The following is a 17,922-nucleotide window of genomic DNA, read 5'->3' as shown; positions in this document are numbered from 1 at the left end:
GACGAGGTTAAGTGTTATTTAAATAAATTGTCACATTCTGCTATTCATTTGACTGTGAAATTAACTGTTACTGGATGATTTCATTGCCTTCTTAAAATATGGTTATCATTAACCTTTGTTCAGGGCTTGTTAATCTTTTTAACCTTCTCTTCCAGGTGATGAAAACTGAAAAGAATAGCTACCAGGAGAGAATTTCCCTGTGCAGTAATGACAATGAACAGAACACTTTCACTCTGATGCCCAAATGAGAGTGAGTGGTGAGCCTGCTCTAGTCAGAGGTAGCTCTGGTGTTCAGCTGAACCAGTCATGGTGGTGCTTCTCGAATCATCAGCGAGGTGGCTGATCGTGGACTACAGTGAGGGAGTGCTGGTGGGATGGAGAGAACACTAGGTTCTGATGCTCTGGGTCCTGGCCTTGAAAAAATCTGGTTCTTGTACTAAACTGCTTGTTCTTGTAAGTTATGTATCCTCACACCTCTCTACTCCGCAGAGGCTGCCCCCTGGGCATTTCTTGCATAGATGCTGCCCCTTTGCATGGCACACCTTCTGGTCCCTTGGGACTGAGCTCCTCAGATCTCTCCTCGGTGCTTTGACAGCTCTTGGAGCTTATCCACACTTTACCTTTCGTCACATCGGTCAGTTTACTCCGTTGTCTTCCCAAATAACAGGAAAGTTCCTTGTGGACAGGTTTGGCATCTCTTGACCCACATTTGTTTTCCTAATCTAGATTTTAGCGCTGCAAAACAAAAATAACTCTCCAAAGCCTCCCTTATTGTCCCCACTGTTGCCAAGTAAAATTAACAAAGGTGAATGGGAGAAATGGGAGAGGAGAAATGTATTTTTAGTGCTCTGAACTAGTGTAGAGGAAAAAGATATGTCAACTGGATAAATGAAGAAAGAGTCCTTTCTCAATGGTTATTTTTTAAATCTTATAAATTCAAAAAAATGACCCACATCTCATAAAAATCTATATGAACATAAACTTGAAGATCCAGGTTATGTCCAAGTTTAGTTCAAGTTAAATTGAAAGATACCAGTTCTCATGAACTTAGAGATTTAAGTTCATATACATTGGATTAGGAATTGAAAATCGACATATTTGTGCTTTTAGAGCCTAATTCTATTATATGTGCAACCTATCAGAGTAACTACCCTTGAAATAAGCATGATCAATTTTTGATTTAGAATGAAAGGGTGAATTCACAGAAATTACACCTACCTGTGAATATGTTCTGAGTGATAAAATCCATCAACTCAAACACCTTGGAGAATATGCCCAGTGATGCCCTTCTGTGGTTTGTTCTTAAAGAAGTCCAATCTCTAGTCCACCCAGCTCTCCAGGAAGTTATCCCAGCAAGGACCCAGATTCCACTGTCTCTTCTACAAACAAACGGACCTCCAGAGTCTCCCTTTCATAGGACAGAAAAAAACTTGAAAATACTCACAAGTTAAAAATATTGTAGCAGGCCCACAAACAACAGTACTCATCTCAAAGAGAGAAGCCGTAGAGGCATAGATGCTCACTGGTTACTGTCCATCAATTTTTGGGAGGGCCATCTTTTTGTCTCTTCACCGTTAGTTTCAGGGTACAGTCTTTTTGCCTAGAGGTAACTTCCTTCCAATCACTGCCTGCAATCTTGTCAAGCTAACGCTTAATTTCTCTCTTGCCCCTACTGGTTTGGAGAACAACCATGTACATTCCAAACCACTGGAAGGAGCAGGGAAAGTTTACAGATACAGTCTTCCACTCTAGTTTGTCACCTGGAATTGCTGAGAAAGACTGGGTCATATCTAAGCCTACAGCACCAGCGAATAGAGTCCCCAAGTTCATGCAACAGCTGAAGGCTCTGAGAAAAGAACAGAAGGCTAACTTTGTCCCAGAGGCTACATGTAAAGGACTGTTCGCTCTCAGACTAGAGGAGAAAGAACCCATGATTTTATTTTTTTAAGATTTTATTTATTCATTTGACAGAGAGAGAGAGAGAGAGAGAGAGAGAGAGAGAGAGAGAGAGAGAGAGAGAGAGAGAGAGCACGAGCAGGCAGAGTGGCAGGCAGAGGGAGAGGAAGAAGCAGGCTTCCCGCTGAGCAAGGAGCCCGACTCGGGGCTCGATCCCAGGACCCTGTGATCATCACCTGAGCCGAAGGCAGCCGCTTAACCGACTGAGCCACCCAGGTGCCCCGAACCCATGATTTTAGGATCCTTTCTTTAATAATCCTTCATAATCATGTGCTGCTTTGAGAACACGTGTCAATCCTGTGTCAGATTAAACCCTCTTCAAAAGGCACAGAATTGTTTGAGGGCTTAATCCAAAAAAGGATTTTCTCTCAAGGATGCAGATAGGATAAAGCACTCTTAGTCTACCTGTGTTCCAATTTAGAAAGTGGCATAATTCTAAATTTCTATCTCTTCCCTTCCAAACTCTTCCTGGTCCCTGTCCTGTTATAGCCTCCTACCCGCAACCCCTCTTTCCCAGAACAAAAGTCAAATTTTTCTCCAACAGCTAATTTTAGGGAGCTTCCCACAGCAGTTCTAAACTGCTTGCTGGGGAAGAATAAAGACTGCCTGCTCCTCCAGTTTTTTTTTTTTTTTAATGTCTTTCCAAGTATTATCTTCTCCATCTAAAACCTAAAATGTCTGAGTTCACAAATTAGTCTCCCTTTCCCCTCTGTCTTGTGAAGATCAGTCTTCTTGGTAAGTTGCTGTGTCAGCCTCGGAAGGTCATTCACATGTTTTATCCAACAGTTACTATAGCTATGCCCTCTTTGGTCAAATTTTGTGCAAGCATTGCATTCGGCATTAAAGGCTTTAAAAAAAAATCACAATGTTTAACAAAAGGTGCAATGAAAAATAATTCACACATAGACTTAATTAGTTTGCCAAAGTGCTCTTGCTTCCTTCCATTAGGTTGGAAATGTTGAAACCAACTCTCCTGTCTTCCTTCCCTCCCTCTCTCCAAAAAGAAGCATGATAAAAAGATGAACAAAAAAAGAATTTTGAAGCAGTAATTCTGCAAAAGCAGCTCATGGGGAAAGGCAGAATCCACTATCACCTATATGATACTGAATAACTGGGCTGGTTGATGCTTTTTACCTGGCAGGCATCTTTTTCCTCATCAGGAAAACTGGCACACATCATGGTCTTTCCCAGAAGAGCAAAGTTCATACCCTTGAGCACACTATTACACATTCGGTCATCCATGATGGGAAGTTCTACTTCTCGTAGGACGTTTGAATATTCTGATGCTGTGGAGACAGTCTGATAAGTCAGTCAACCATTGTCCTCGCTGAAGTTTCCCCAAGAAGGAAAACTTCAGTCAATAAAGCAGTATTTTGTGAAATTCTTTATTATATAAAAAAAAAATCGCAATATTAAAGACAAGGACGCTTAACCATTGTTACTATTTCCTGATTATCCCTTTACTGTATTCTTCTTCATTTGTCATAGTTACTGCTGGTTTTCTTTTTCTGACACACCTGACCAAAATGGGCAGCAGGAGAAGTTTTAGGTAGAGCCTTAAGTGTAGTCATTTTTATGGGGAAGACAACCAGAAATTCTCACTGGATCATAACTCAGGGGAAAAAAACAAAAGCAAAATAGGATAAATGTATTATTCATGGCCAGTAAAATTCCCGCTTCTCATGGGCAAAGAAACCTAGAATCACTCTTATTGTATCCTTTTGATGCCGCTTACTCTCTGAGATCTTGCACCATCCACTGGTCATGCAAAGAATCTCTGCCTCAAATTTATCATCTCTATGGGGAAGACAGATTGGCTGAACAGCAGTTCCTGGAAGAACAACAATAACAGAAAATTATAAGAGTCAGAGATAGATAAGTCAAACTGAATATATTTGGAAAAGTGGCATCCAGTTGATTTCATAGCTTCTACACTTTCCCCCTAAATGTAATATTGACATATATCTTAAAAGTTTTCCCTTCTCATAAAAAACTATTTCATATTTTTAGAAATTTAGAAAAATGCAGAAAGAGTAAAACAAGGAAGAACATAATCCAGTGTTATATGCACCACCACGATCCTCCAAAACTACTAACAGTTTAGGGTAGACCCTTGTTCTTAAAGGATAGTTTTCCCTACAAGTAATTGAGTCCTACTATGTGGCAAGCCCTCTTCTAGACCTCAGTGAATAAGCAGAAAGATAAATCCCTTACATACAAGAGTGTGTGTTGGGGAAGCGGGCATGCAAACAATAAATAAAATTACTTATTTGGTTGTTAGGTACTATCACTCTGGAAAAATCTGAGTAGGGTAAAGAAGATCTGAAATCTGGAGATTAGGGAGGATGGGCTGGGAAATGTAATTTTAAATATGATAGTCATGGCAAGTTTCATTGAGAAGATGACATCTGAGTAAAGCCTTGAAAAGCCAAGGGAGGGAACCATGCAGTTATCTGAGCAGAAAGCATTTGAAGAAGAAGAATGGAAAGTCCCCACAGTGCGGTCATGTCATATACGCTTGAGGAACAGCTGGCCAGAATGGCTGGAACAGATTAAGCAAAAAAATGTTTAGTGGGAAACACACACACACACAACAGATTAGAAATAGAGCCAGGAGGACAGAGATGTCAACTGGTAAGAGTATACTGATTTCCATCTGAGTGGAATAAAGAACCACTGAAGTGTTTTGAACAGAGTGACATAATATAACTTATTTCAAAAGGTATTAGTCTGGTGGTTGGGTTAATAACAGACATTAGGCATGCAAAAGAGGAAGTTAAAGACAATTTAAGGGACTATTAAAATCAACCCAGGCAAGAAAGGATGGTAGCCTGGAACAGGATGCTAAGAGTAGAGAGGGTGAGGCAGGAGCAACAGGACCTTTCTGGGAGAAAGAAGAATCAATGTGAGAGAAAGAGGAATCAAGACCCAGTGCAAAGTGTTTAGCTTAATCAACAGGAAAGGTAGAATTGTCATTAATCAAAATGGAAGGCTATGGGTAAAGCAGATTTAGGATGTAGGGGATGATCAAGATGCTGTTTTGAACATATCAAGCGTGAGATGCCTATTAGCCGTCCAGGTGGATGACCAGTAGGCAGTTAGCTATATAACTCCTAGTAATCCCAGCAGCGTATGTAATATAAAGAAACCTGGGCTAGATAGTCAATATTTGGGAGAGTCTTCACACAGACGGTGTTTAAAGCCTTAATCCTGAATTAGGACGCTGAAGAAGTAAAGACAGATAGAGAACAAGCACACCAACAACAAGAGAAGAGGCGGTATCATCAGAGAAGACTCGCAAAGGGTGAAAAAAGAGGAGGAAGGCAAACCCAGCGGCTCCTGGAGCTCAAGTGAAGAAAATGTTTCCAGGACAGTATGAGCAACTCTGTCAAAACTCCTTCAAGTAAGCTGAGGATTGAGAATTTACCTTTGAATTTACCAACATGGAGGTCAGTGGCTGCGGAAAGAGCAAATTTGGGGGAGAATTGGCATGAGAGTCTGATTGACTTGGGTGTCTAACAGATAGCTCAAACCTAATACATGCAATTATGAGAACTGAGGAGAGGAAATGAACCTCCCTACCATAAATGGAGCTTCATAGCTTTTCTGTAAAGGGGAACAGAAAAATGGGGCAATAGTTTCTTTTGGTCACAGGTAATGGGAATTCCAGCATTAAACCTGAATGAAGGCTTGCTTATGATTACAGAGCCAATAATGAAACAGGTAAGTTTCCTTATTCCCTCACTTTATGTGGCATATTTCCCTTTCTTTTTTCCCCTACCTTTCAAAGCATCACCTGTAGGGAAGTCAGGGGTTACCTAGGAGACTCCAACCACACTCTCCCATCCCCCATCCCTCCTCCCATGCAGGCTCCTTGCTTGACCAATTAAAGCTCTAGGTTCTTAAAGATCAATTTGATGCCTCAAAGGCAATGGCTTATTTCATTACCTGGCCAACTCATCTAGATTTGTGCTCTTTCATTGTTCGGGGCCACTGAACACTTTTCTTTTTTGCATTTTTAAAAAAACAGGTTTTTAATATTCTTATCCAAAATGTTTAGATTACCTGTGCTGAGAGAGTGTCAGATATCTAGTCCACAATAATGACAGAAAAGACGTCTCTGAGAACATTTTCAAATGTCCCAAACTCCCTGGCTAGAGTTAAGTCTAGCACGTAGCCCAGCTAAGACAAGAGTACTTAAAATGTGGATTAAGTTAAGCATACATAATTTGTGTCTGGGACTGATAGCCTGTATCAGCTTTTTATAAGTTATAAACAAAATTTTAAAAAGGAACAAAACTTAGCTATTCTAATATTACTTAGATATATGCACAGAAATTAAAGCTGGTACAGAATTAATAAAACAGATTTCTCCTACATTTTTTCATGTGCTAACTCCCCTACTTACCAAACTCAACCTTGTGTTTTAGATAGAGCAGTGCAATATCAGAACTCATATATCCAAGTCTATTGTACTCAGGATGTATAATAATTTTTGAGACAGGACTCTTCTATTCATGTTCACCCTTCTGAGAGAGGCTGTACTGCCCAGCAGTCACAGTCAGACTCTTAATTTGCTTCCTAAAACCGAAGAAAAATGTTTCAATAAGTATAGCTCTTTCCCCCAGGAAAGCCTGTCTTGGTTTCACATAATTAAAAGTGATTAGTGTAACTTTAAGCATTTCTAAGTCTTAAAAGGAGATGCACCTTTATTAATGATTACTACCATCATAATTGCCCATAAATGATAGGGATCTGTAAGAAGTCATGATTTTCCATCAGAGTGTTTACGTTCTGGGAACCCTTTCCCCTACCATCAATTGTCTTTCTGCATAAAATATTTAAGCGTGGCCTTTTTTTCCCCCCCTTTTGTACCAGTCTATATATGCTCTATCATTTTTAATAAGATATAAAAGTTGTTCCTAGAACTCTCCTCCTTATTATTAGTACTCTCAACCTAGCTAAGTATCTGTTATTTCCACAGTATTTTTTCCCTCCTAATGACTGAAACTGAGATTATTAAAATTTTGGAACATCCATTAAACAGTTGATGTCAATACTTCATTAGAACAAGTAACTATCACCTCCACCTCACTACTAACTCCACGAATTATCGAGGATATCTGGGATCTTTGGGGTCTCTGATTAGTAGAGTAGGAAGCACAGGAAATCTTAAGATGATCTTGATACAAGTTTCTGGGGATCAGGAAGGTCCGTGAGTGGGTGGACCAGGTGGAAAAATTCAGAAAGGGACTGAGATTGAACCTCCCATCGTATTTAGAGCTCAAATCTCCCAGTCCTATTGCTACGAAAAGAGGTTTGATAAGTAATGGAAATCCACAACTTACTCACTGAGGCCAACCAGGCAGTGTGCTGCGGTAACAACCAGATCCTCTTGGATCAAGCTTCCTCCACAGCAGTGGTGCTCCCCTAATTTTAGGGAGACCTGCCCAACAAGAAAAGCACAAACATAACTAATATAGGTCTCCCCATAGATGTCATCTCCCTTAGAAACATTTGAAGTCAACTCTCCTTATATAACATAGTTAAGTTACCAATATAATTGGTTAAAAATAGTTCCTGTGAAGTAAACTTTCTGACAGAGAGGTTGAGCAGGGTCAAGAGAAAAATTACATGTTAACCCGGAGTTGTGATATTTGAAACAAGAGAAAAACTTCACCATTTCTCATTAAGAAATCAATGCTTTTGTTATACTGACCTGCCACGGATGTCCACCGACTGTTGAATTTCTCCAACCAACAATTCTAGGGAAGAACCCGGTTTCCAAGACAGTTTCTGTACTTTTCACATCAACCGCACGGATCCCACACTTCAGTCCTGTGTGGCAGAGAGAGCGTGTGTGTGTGTGTGTGTGTGTGTGTGTGTGTGTGCGCGCGCGCGCGCGTGCACACACACCCGGAGCACCTCAATGTAAGGATTCACTTTATCAAGATTCCACCTTCCGATTTTCCTGGCCTGGCACGAAAGTTCTGATGTCACTCAGCAGCAGGCTATCCCCCTTCTTTTCTCAAGATATTCTTGAGACTATCCCACAATCACCCCCCCTGTTGACTGGACCTGTTTCAAGACGCCCCTGCTCCTTTACAGCCTGCGCTGCCTTAGTAAGACCCGGGGGGGGGGCGGGGAGGGACGGGGAGGAACCTGCTCCCTCCAACCCCCACCCCAGATCCATTCCGAGCTTACTGCGGAGCGGGGGGGAGCATTATAGAATTTAGGGTGTATTAAAGATACTGGAGAACAACATAGGCTACTCCAGAAAAGAGATATTTGACTTTTAAATTACTTCTAATTGGCTATTCTTCCGTGGAGAAGGCACCTTGGCATAGTGCCTAAAACCCTGCACTCCAGAATCCGAAGAATTTCTAAAAGAAAACCTGGCGCAGGCCCTTCTGTGGGAATTTCTGGGCCTGTGCTAGCCCCTCACGCTTCCGTCTTCGTGGCTGAAGGAGTAAGGAAGTCTCCCGCGCCAGCACTCAGCCCGGGGCCGCAGCCTCGACGCTCGGAGTCCGGGCTCACCTAGGCTTTGCGGGAGGCCCACGGCGAGCAAGAGCAGCAGACCCGGCCCGACCGGCGCCCGCATGGCCCCAGGGCTGGGGGACTCTGGCCCGCTTCCTCCTCCGCAGCGGCAGAAACCGAGCGAGGACCGCGAGCTCCGCGGCGTAGACCCTCCCGCTCCCGGAAGCGCCCGCCGCGCTCTTCACTCCTGCGCGGGCGCGGGTGGGCTGCACCTGCTGCGCCGCTGGGCTCACAGCTGCCGCTGCGCGCCATCATCCCCACCATCATCCCCACCATCCCCGCGCCCTGCCTTTACAGGTGTGCAGGGGGCTCCGCTGGGGATCCCGGGAGCAAGGGGATCAGTGGGCTGGCACGCTCAGCACAGGGGAATTCTGGTTCCAGCCCAGGGAGCGTGGCCCAAGCCAGGGTCGAGGAGGCTGGTCACCCATACGAGACACAGGCACGCCCACTTCTGAAAGGAGGAAGACTCATGGAAGCTTATTGAGGAATTAATAGGATTGCCCCACCTTCTAAGAAGCTTGTTGAAGCCCTTGACATTCAAGAATTTTCAGAGTGGGTACGAAAGATCAGGTTTATAGCTGCCATCCCCTTCCTGGGTGGCTGTGTTATTAGCTTCAGTGGAATGGGCCAAAGCGGTAGGATCCATCATGTAAGATTATTAAAATGAATTCATTCGTAAGATTATCATGTCAACATATTTTTCCGTAAGCGTTATTTTGTCATAAGATAGCTTGAGGTTGGGAAAGGAAGAAAGCCAGAATTTGTAATGGGTTTATGTTTTATCAAAAAATTAGGGAAAAGCTCAGTGGACATTCTATATATTACTAAGGTAGACACCAATCTCCCAGGCCCAGTTGTCTTACTTCCATGTATAATAGAAATAAAAGCTCAAGGTGGGAGATATACAAATTAGGTAAACAGGCAGGCAGTAGACAGATGGACGGAAAAGCAGAAGACAGTCAAAGTGGAGGGAATGCAGGTATAGAAACAGGCAGGTGAGAATCGGCTGAGGGCAATGACCCTGAAACTGCAGAAGGGAACAGGAGATCAAGGGGCCCCTTTCGGTGAAAAGCTTGAAGAATGCAATTGGCACTGAAACCCGAAACAGTCTCGAACCTTCTCTCATGAACATAAAAGGTGTTTCTCTGATTTTTATGTCCCATCTACCAACATTAAGAAGCTCTAGAGGGGCACTGTCCAATCACAGTGGACACTAGCCGTATGTGGTTATTTAAATTAGTATTACCTACAGTAAAAACATCAGTTCCTCAGTCACACCAGCTCCATTTCAAGGGCTCAGTAGCCACATGTGGCTGGTTGAGAGCGTACAGAGGACCCTGCCATCATCACAAATAGTTCTCTCGGACTGCACTGTTCTTGAGAATAGCAAGCACCATCTTATTTATTTTAAATAAAGACCCCTTGCAAAACAGTTTGAGTAGAGGACTCCTGGGTTTTAAGCTTGGGTGTCTAGGGGACACTGGGAGGGGGCTTGGTAAGGTAAGCAGCCTTTCTGTGAAAACAAAGCCCTGCACCTGCAGGCTTGAGCACTGCAAAGGGAATCCCCAGCTCTGGTAGCTGCCTGACCCGGGGCGCTCACCACCTCACCCGTACATTTTGCTTTCACTGTGGCCATCTTACCAGGAATACCATAAACATCCCCTGACCCAGGGGCAAACTCTTCCCCAACACAAGCTCAGATCCTCCAGGTAGACCCAAATACCTACTTCTTCTTCGTAAGAGGGGGTCAGATTAAAACCACTACAAAGCTGTTACCAAATGAACTGGGAGGGAAAGAAAAATGTTCACGTGGTGTGCAAGTACAATTGGACCGACAAATGTTCAAGTTCATGGCTAACCTTCTCGCAAGGCCCACAGACCCTGTCAGTATGCAGTCTTCGACGCGCGATGCACACACAGTTTTGCAGGATATTCTCTCATTTGTTTCACCCAGAAGTCTCCATGGGGTTGGGCATGGTCTCATTTCCTGTTACAGCATAGCTCCCTTTGTTTCCAGAGTTCAAAACTCACAGCCTGGTGAGACCTTGTCCTTTTATGAGGATTGGTCCCTTCTAGGCCTAACAAAATAATGCCTTCTCATTAAATAGGAAAGAAGCCATTCAATATGAATTGTGTACCTATCCAATAGGTTGTTTTACATTTGCCAGGGAGATGATGGGTTTAAATATATGTTGAGTTTGTGGTGATGTTGCAGCATCTAAATGGAAGTATTCTCATATATAATACAAGTATCTATCTATCTATCTAAAAGGAAATGATGTCAAGGGAGAGTGGGCTGAACTCTCCCAGATTGGATTTGTGATGTATGAGAAATCTGCCTTTAATGTGAACATATCTTCATTAGGGCAGGATAATGATGTGCTTTTGGAGGCCTTCCAAGACTCTGAATGGAAGCCCCAACTCTAAGGAGAGTTGTAAAATTAGGAGCGTTAGTGACTAATCTATGAGCAACAAGCAAATCACAGGCAAATAATGTTTTGTGTAAACAACTTTTTCCATCCTTGCTAAACTACTGGTCTAAACTCTAGAACCCTCTCCAAAGTCCCGCCAAGGCCCAAGATTCAGCACTAAGGGAATTCTTGGTGACCTTAGAAACAAGTTTCATTTGCTTATTTATTGCAGGGACAGATCACTGTGAAGCAGAGGGTATGTGAAGGGTGGAGATGGAAAGAATGGGTGAAGACAATTCTCTCAAATAGCTTGGCTGAGAAGGAAGAAAGAGATGTGGTAGCAGCTAGAGATGAAAGAAACAGAGGAAGGACTTACACTTTTTTCCAAATGGTTTTGATGGTGGTTACCTGTATACTGTTTTAAAATAGAAGGGAATCACAAGAGCCAGTAGAAGGAAGAAGTGAAAGATGAAAAAGAGAGGTAAAGGGATGGAACGAAGCTTCACAAGAGGCAAAATCCGGAGCCTAGGGCCCTCTTCCATTGTAGTTAATAGGAGGGGGAAGAATCGGGTACAGGGAAGTTTGTAGACAGAGTGCAGGCTATTGGGAGAATATCTGTTTTCCACCTTTTACTTACTCTCCACAGAAAGAGGTGAAGGCACCTACTCAGCAAGATGAGAGGAAGAAATCAGGAGCGCAGAAGGACTGAAACACTCACTGCAAGTTATGGGAAAGAGAGCAGACATGAAACACACAGAACAATGCAATACAATGAATGAATGAGAAGGAAGGAATTTTCTTTCTTTTAAAGCAGACACCAGCTCGTGACAAGGATTTCAGTGGGTACTAATCATGGAGCCCTCGAGAGACTGAAACAGACGTAATTATTTTCATTATATTTTATATAAAATAAATATTTACATAAATTTTATTTTGGAAAGACCGAGGCAAAGCATACATAATCAGACTTAAATGGGAGAAATACTTTATGGGAAATATATTTCTAACTGGCACAGCAAAAGTAACAAAAACGTACACTTATATACAACCGATCAAAGGAGAAAATAAAAACATGAACAAAGAACACAATGCAAGTAATTTTCTCCCTGATAAAAGGAGGGATCCGTGTGAGTCACAGCAAGTCAGATGGTTTCCACATTATAAAAGCAAGCAATGGCTTCTACAGATATTTTAATTCCTTCGGTGGAAATTTGAAAAACTATTTTCCCCCAGACACATAACAAAATGACCAGTTTTTAGGTGTACAGACTGCAAAATAAGAATAATTATCGCTGCCATATTAAAGCACTTGAACAGTGCAGTCACTTCTATGGTTGTATTATTATGTGTTTGTGGCGGTGATTACCTTAATTTCAAAAACTAAGGGCAACGCTAATCAGTTACCTCTTTGGAGGTAGAGGGCTTTCAATCTGGTTTCAGATATGGCTGAGACACTTGGTAACCTTCCCAGGGTGAGGCAGCTCCTTTGTGGCCGAACAGGCCTACCACCCAGATTTCCTGATTCTGGGACTGGCGAACCCCTCCTCTGGGCCAGCAAGGCAATCCCAAAAGGATGTTATGCACATTGGAAACTTCCAAACGTGACATAAATATATACCATTTGCACCACCGAGAATGGGAAGAAACTACTGGGCTTCTGGACATCGACCTATCTTTCCATTTTGGGGTAAATGGTGATCTAAACTTACAAACTTATAATGACCATTAAGGTGATGGATGCTGATTTTATGAGCTACACGCCCTAAAAGGTTTTAACTGAAAGGATCTTTGGTGATAATAGCGCATTTTTATATGACCCATTTGATAGGAAAATCATCAATTCTGTTGTCACTTTATTTTGCTGATATTAAAGCACTCCTTTGATTGCAATTATTTTATTCTCCTTAAGTTAATGGCTACTAAAAACAAAAATAATGAAGGAAGTGCTATTTTTTGAAGAACTGTTCAATGTATTTTTCTTTTACATCAAAACTTCAAGAATAATCGTAAGAAGTTATAATGCGTCCATATATATATATTTGGCATTGTAAGCTTTTATCTCACTCAATTGCAGCCTAAATGCAAGATTTGACAGGTATTTACTCTTTTAAGAATGTCAAAAGATGTCAGATAGTTATGTTTTCCTATTGTTGTGAAATACCAACATGCAATTTAATCAAAGTAAATGTGATTTGGAAACTAGGTGAAAAATTAAAAACAAACCAACCACCCATAACTACATTTGCTTGGATTGTTGTTACTAATACCCTATAGATTTATTAATCTAAGATGCAAATCCTTCACACATCAGATCAAAGGTTTTATTTTTCCCTCAAAAACAGATTCTAAAAATGAGTACAATAAGAAATAATTAGCAAAAATTGACATGTGTATAATCAAAACAGACATAAGTTTAGGCATACACTCTATGCCATGAACACCTCCCGTGAGTTTTACATACTGGGTGCCTTGTCTGGTGTATACAAATGGTAATTCCTCTCCATCTGAGAACCAAGAATTCTGAAAATGTAAGGTCAAATTATAGTCCAATTGCCACCAGTGCAAAACACCCCACCCAACCCACCTGTCTGTCATTCTTGAAACAATAGTCTCAGCCAGTCATCTGTGCCATAAATTATTTTTTAGAATTCTCTGGCTCATTTTAGTCTAGATTTAAAAGTAAAACTCAAGAAAGATTATAAAACTCATAAAAGTTCCATTAAAGTTGTTAGCCTGAAAGTGGTTCTCCAGCCTCGCTGCGTATTAGCATCTGAACCCGGGCGGCCAGCACCTCGGAGACTGTCAAAGGGCCCCCGGTGATCAAGCAGTCGGCCAGGCTTGAGAGCCCCTGTGTGTGAAGGAACAGTTCTCAACTATCAGCTGAATGTGGCTCTTCGATCTATGGGGCCTGGAATGTTTAGTAGAGACAGTAAGAAACCACATGTCTATTTTTATTCCCCCTAAAATGACAGTTTCTGCAGGTCGGTTTGTATAGAACAGTTTGGATTTTCTCATTTAGTCTTGTTGAAAAGCACTGCGCAACCACTACTGACCCCTGCATCAAGTGAGGTATGACCTGTGACAAATGTCAAAGTCTCCTGCTAGGGGCTGTGATGTACTATAGGGTGCTGTAATTAAAATGCTGGCAATCCTCTTTGTTTTGTGATGAACCTCAAAACAGATAGACCCAAAAGAATATATCTCAGGATTCCCTAAAATAAAATTTCTTTTCCTCCAAGGTATTTGAATCTTTGGTTTAGTTTACCTATGTTACATCGCTGAACAGTGTTTTGTGAATACTGCTAACAGATTGAAAACATCTGGATCACTTAAAAACAAATCCTGAAGAATTCTTAAGGTTGAAATAAACTCATGGCTCCTATGTCAAAGGACTGCCACTTACTGGGGAATTTTAAAGGCAAGGAGGACTGGTTCTAGGTCGGACAGGACAGGCTGGACAGACTGGCAGTAAGCGGGGCATATATGTACCCAAGGAACTCTAAACGTAGCTGAGAAAACAAAGCAAGTGTTCTCAGAGGAACAGAGTCACAAGTGAAACTCTTGATCATTGGATCGAGCATTCAGCCAGACTAAAGCAACTCCTGTCTTGTCCTCGGCCAACCTCCCTCATACTGAGGACACCCTACATATTTAAGGATTCAGTGCAAAATAGATTTGCAGGACCCCTCGTTCAAAAATTATTAAGAATTTCAAGCAGAGCCTTCAACCAAGCATAGGGGGCTTCCGAGTGCAGGACCACATGAACTGAAAACCCATGAGGCTGGCTCTGCGATCCCAGCTCAGAAAGGGGCCATCAACTCTCCCGCCAAGCACACTTTTATTAGGGGAATCTGGATATATCTCCACAACTAGCCAGGGCTCTCTGTTTTTATTGATAAGAATGAATTCCACATATTATTTCATGTTACGAGAACCAAATAAAAACAGTTATAAAATACGCTTAATATCTTTGAAAAATAATATGTGATTTATTTTCTTATAGGTACCATTTAACTATGAGAACTATTTCACTGGCTACATCTCAGTGACATTATTAAATCAGGATAAAAATATCTGACCCAACAGTGCTTACTTTTCATGTTCAAAGAGATGCCAGTGTCTGCACACAGAATGAGCCAGAGCTACAGTGAGAAGGGGGGAGGGTCACAATGAAGGGAGGTTGAGGGGGGTGGGGAGAAGGGAGGGAGGGAGAGAGAGACAGACAGACAGAAAGACATGGGGAAAGAGAAAAGCACCCAAAAGAAGGTAGAACAAGTCTTCTGAAGGCCATGTGACCCCTTCCCTCAGAAACTTTTAGGCTGTAACCGCCATTTCAACCACTCCCACTAAGGTACCCTCATACCTTTAGCAGCACTTCAAGTAAGGCATAATTGCTTTTCAAAATTTGGGGCTTAGTCTTTTCCGTTAACTTCCTAAGTGTGAGTTTTGGTTACAGATTATTCTAAAAAGTTGTGATTAAAGTCTCAGATACTGTTTTTAGCTAGGGATTCATGTTTGTTTCGTTTTTTTTTCCAATTTAGGGGCGGACTGATCATTTAAAACGAACACTGTAGTACATTTCTTGGCCTTAGGACTATAAAAGTATAATTTTGAGGAGAATGAAAATATTTTAAGCAAAATTTTGGATAAATTTATGATCTATACGGTTAAAAGACTATTAGAAACAGAAGATCATAGTGGCAATATATACATTGTTGGATTATTGATGCACACAAACACATGTGTGCTAATTCAAATTCTGGAATCCTCTGCATTCAAAATATTCCTTGCATCATCCCTTTCCAGAGAAGTTCTTTTAACTAGACTTACCTTGACAAAAAAATAACACAGAGGGGCAGTGTTGAAAAGAAGCACGGTTTTTACCCTGCCCTGGCCTGAGCACGTGCAATCCGAACGCCTTCAGGCTATTACATCTGCAGGCCACCTGGCTTAGCCTGCAAACAGCACTCCCCAGAGTGGTTCTTCTTCTTCTTCTTCTTCTTTTTTTAATTTATGATGATGACCAAATTAGAATCAGGTGTTCCAACTTCTTCACTTCCAAAATATATTACCACCCAAACACTGATGTCTGCTTCCTAATTTCTTTAGCTTTAGCAAGTGAATAATCAATACAAATTTTTTGAGGGGCTGTTAAAACTTTACTTTGTAATTCAGATTTGTAATTTTTGTATGATCAGTTCTGAAAGCTGCTATTAAAACCACTATGTACAGAGAAAAAAAATGTGCGTGTATATATATATTAAATATTTTATAAGTTATGAAATAAATAAAACTAAAAAAACAAATGTCAAATTGTAAGTTCAACTTTGCTGGCCTCTATCTTTTAAATATAAATATATATTTTATAATAACGAATTTACTTTTTTCTCCCCTAGATTTTTTGAGTATTCTCCATGAAATCTCCAAAATTATAAATACAGAACCAAGAATTCCGGATTTCCATCATTCATGTTCTAAAGCATAGAATTCTCATTAAGCCTCAGTAGACAAATCAATAGAACTCCTCTCATCTGTTTATAATCTATGAAGATTTTTGTGATATATTGTACAGATTTTTCAATGGTTAAATATAGTTTTCAAAAAAATAATAAATCTCTGGATGACTGAATGTTAAGATAACAAAGTAGAACATTTCTCTTAGTTAATATCTTTAATATTTCTCAAGTAGAATATACTGTTTTTTTCTCCACCGAAGTAACAATATATGTGGAGTCAGAAACATTTATGATTCTAAAAGCACTTTTGAAATCTTAGAGCAGAACCACTACTCTAGTAATACTTGTAATAAAATTAAAATAATCTTAAACATTTCCATAAAGAATTAGGGGTACCAAGATCCTTGATTTTCCCCCAGGGATAAGAACACCCATACACAATCCCAGAAGCTTCCTTTTTGATATCTCAGGCAATGGGAAAAGCTTGCATCAGGGTGGAATTTAATTCACTCTTCAATTGGGCTCTAGCAATATCCTCGGGGGGATATTAGACAAAGCTCACTTAGCAACAGCCCTTTCCTCCATACATTCCAGAAGATTCTACAAAAACTATCAGCCACTCATCTCTAGTTCTGGAGAACTAAATGAGCTACCTCTTGGTGGAATTACCCAAATGGTTTATCCCAGAGATTTTTTTCCCTCTTTGACATATCTCATCTCATGAAGAAGAGCTGCTCTACCTTCATAGCATTTCAAGCCTCTGTATTTCTGGGACATAAAAGTCTACATTAAGAGATGGAATTAGATTTTTAGGTTGGAAAAGCAGATAAATAGATGAAGGGAGACCTGGAATTAAAGCCAACAAAAATCTGCAAAATGTGTAGTAGTTGTTTTACTTTCTCTCAGACCTAGCCCTTGCTTGCTCTTTCTTCTTCCAGGGAAATGCGAGTCCCTCAGCACAGGGTTACCAGCAGGCGTCCCAAAACATGCCTCCCTGAACTCAGAGCGAGCGAGCGGAAGGCTTCTCTGTTGTACCCCTGCTGAGGTGAAGGCCTCCATCTCTTCCTCTTCCAGAGGCACCAGCACTGTTCCTCACGACTGGGTCAAACACTGCTACGTTTGATCCTTTTCTCGAACTTCTTGTAATCGTTTCTCTAGGCGATCCAACTTGGCGAGATTTTCCTGCAGCAGTTTGCTATCTGGAACCAGTTGGAAGGCTCTCTTGTAATAAGCTCTTGCAGACACATAGTTTCCCTGTGGGGAAAAAGAGAGACGACAATTATAGTCTGACCCTCAGAACGCTCTTGAAGAATGGGGAGACTAAGAGACAGATCATCTGGCACAGTTTGACGGGTATATCCTCAGAAGAAAACCCCGTCTGCATGGGTAATTTCATCCTTATCTGTTGGTGCTTTTGGAGAATCCATTTGTTTTAAGTACCAGACCAGTTGGAGAATGTGAAGGATAAAAGTTATACCATAAGGTGAAATGGCAGAAAAACAGATTTTCAATTCTACTATCATTTCATAGTGCTCTTGTGGGGTTGCCACTATTCCTTAGTA

At 41.2% G+C, this 17,922-nt stretch overlaps 2 protein-coding genes across 4 annotated transcripts in view; both read right to left on the bottom strand.

Moving 5' to 3' along the window:
* The window catches only part of LOC113922154 (ovochymase-1-like), a 49,218-nt gene extending 40,595 nt beyond the window's left edge, over positions 1–8,623 (bottom strand). Inside the window, 7 exon segments of the mRNA XM_035729278.1 lie at positions 1,219–1,408; positions 3,091–3,242; positions 3,692–3,787; positions 6,365–6,537; positions 7,305–7,402; positions 7,676–7,794; positions 8,494–8,623. Coding sequence (XP_035585171.1) covers positions 1,219–1,408; positions 3,091–3,242; positions 3,692–3,787; positions 6,365–6,537; positions 7,305–7,402; positions 7,676–7,794; positions 8,494–8,557 — 892 coding nt within the window. The 5' untranslated portion in view covers positions 8,558–8,623.
* Positions 8,624–11,788: 3,165 nt separating this feature from the next.
* Positions 11,789–17,922, bottom strand: part of TMTC1 (transmembrane O-mannosyltransferase targeting cadherins 1) — a 277,142-nt gene continuing 271,008 nt past the window's right edge. For all 3 annotated transcript variants that reach the window (XM_027594472.2, XM_027594474.2, XM_027594473.2), the window contains one exon: positions 11,789–17,614. In XM_027594472.2, the coding sequence (XP_027450273.1) occupies positions 17,474–17,614 (141 nt within the window). In that variant the 3' untranslated portion in view covers positions 11,789–17,473. The remainder of the gene's footprint in view (positions 17,615–17,922) is intronic.

The sequence above is a fragment of the Zalophus californianus genome, chromosome 9 (genome assembly GCF_009762305.2).
Source record: "Zalophus californianus isolate mZalCal1 chromosome 9, mZalCal1.pri.v2, whole genome shotgun sequence".
Lineage (NCBI taxonomy): Eukaryota > Metazoa > Chordata > Mammalia > Carnivora > Otariidae > Zalophus > Zalophus californianus.
Note: the sequence above shows the minus strand (reverse complement) of the source record. Positions and strands in the feature narration are given on the sequence as shown.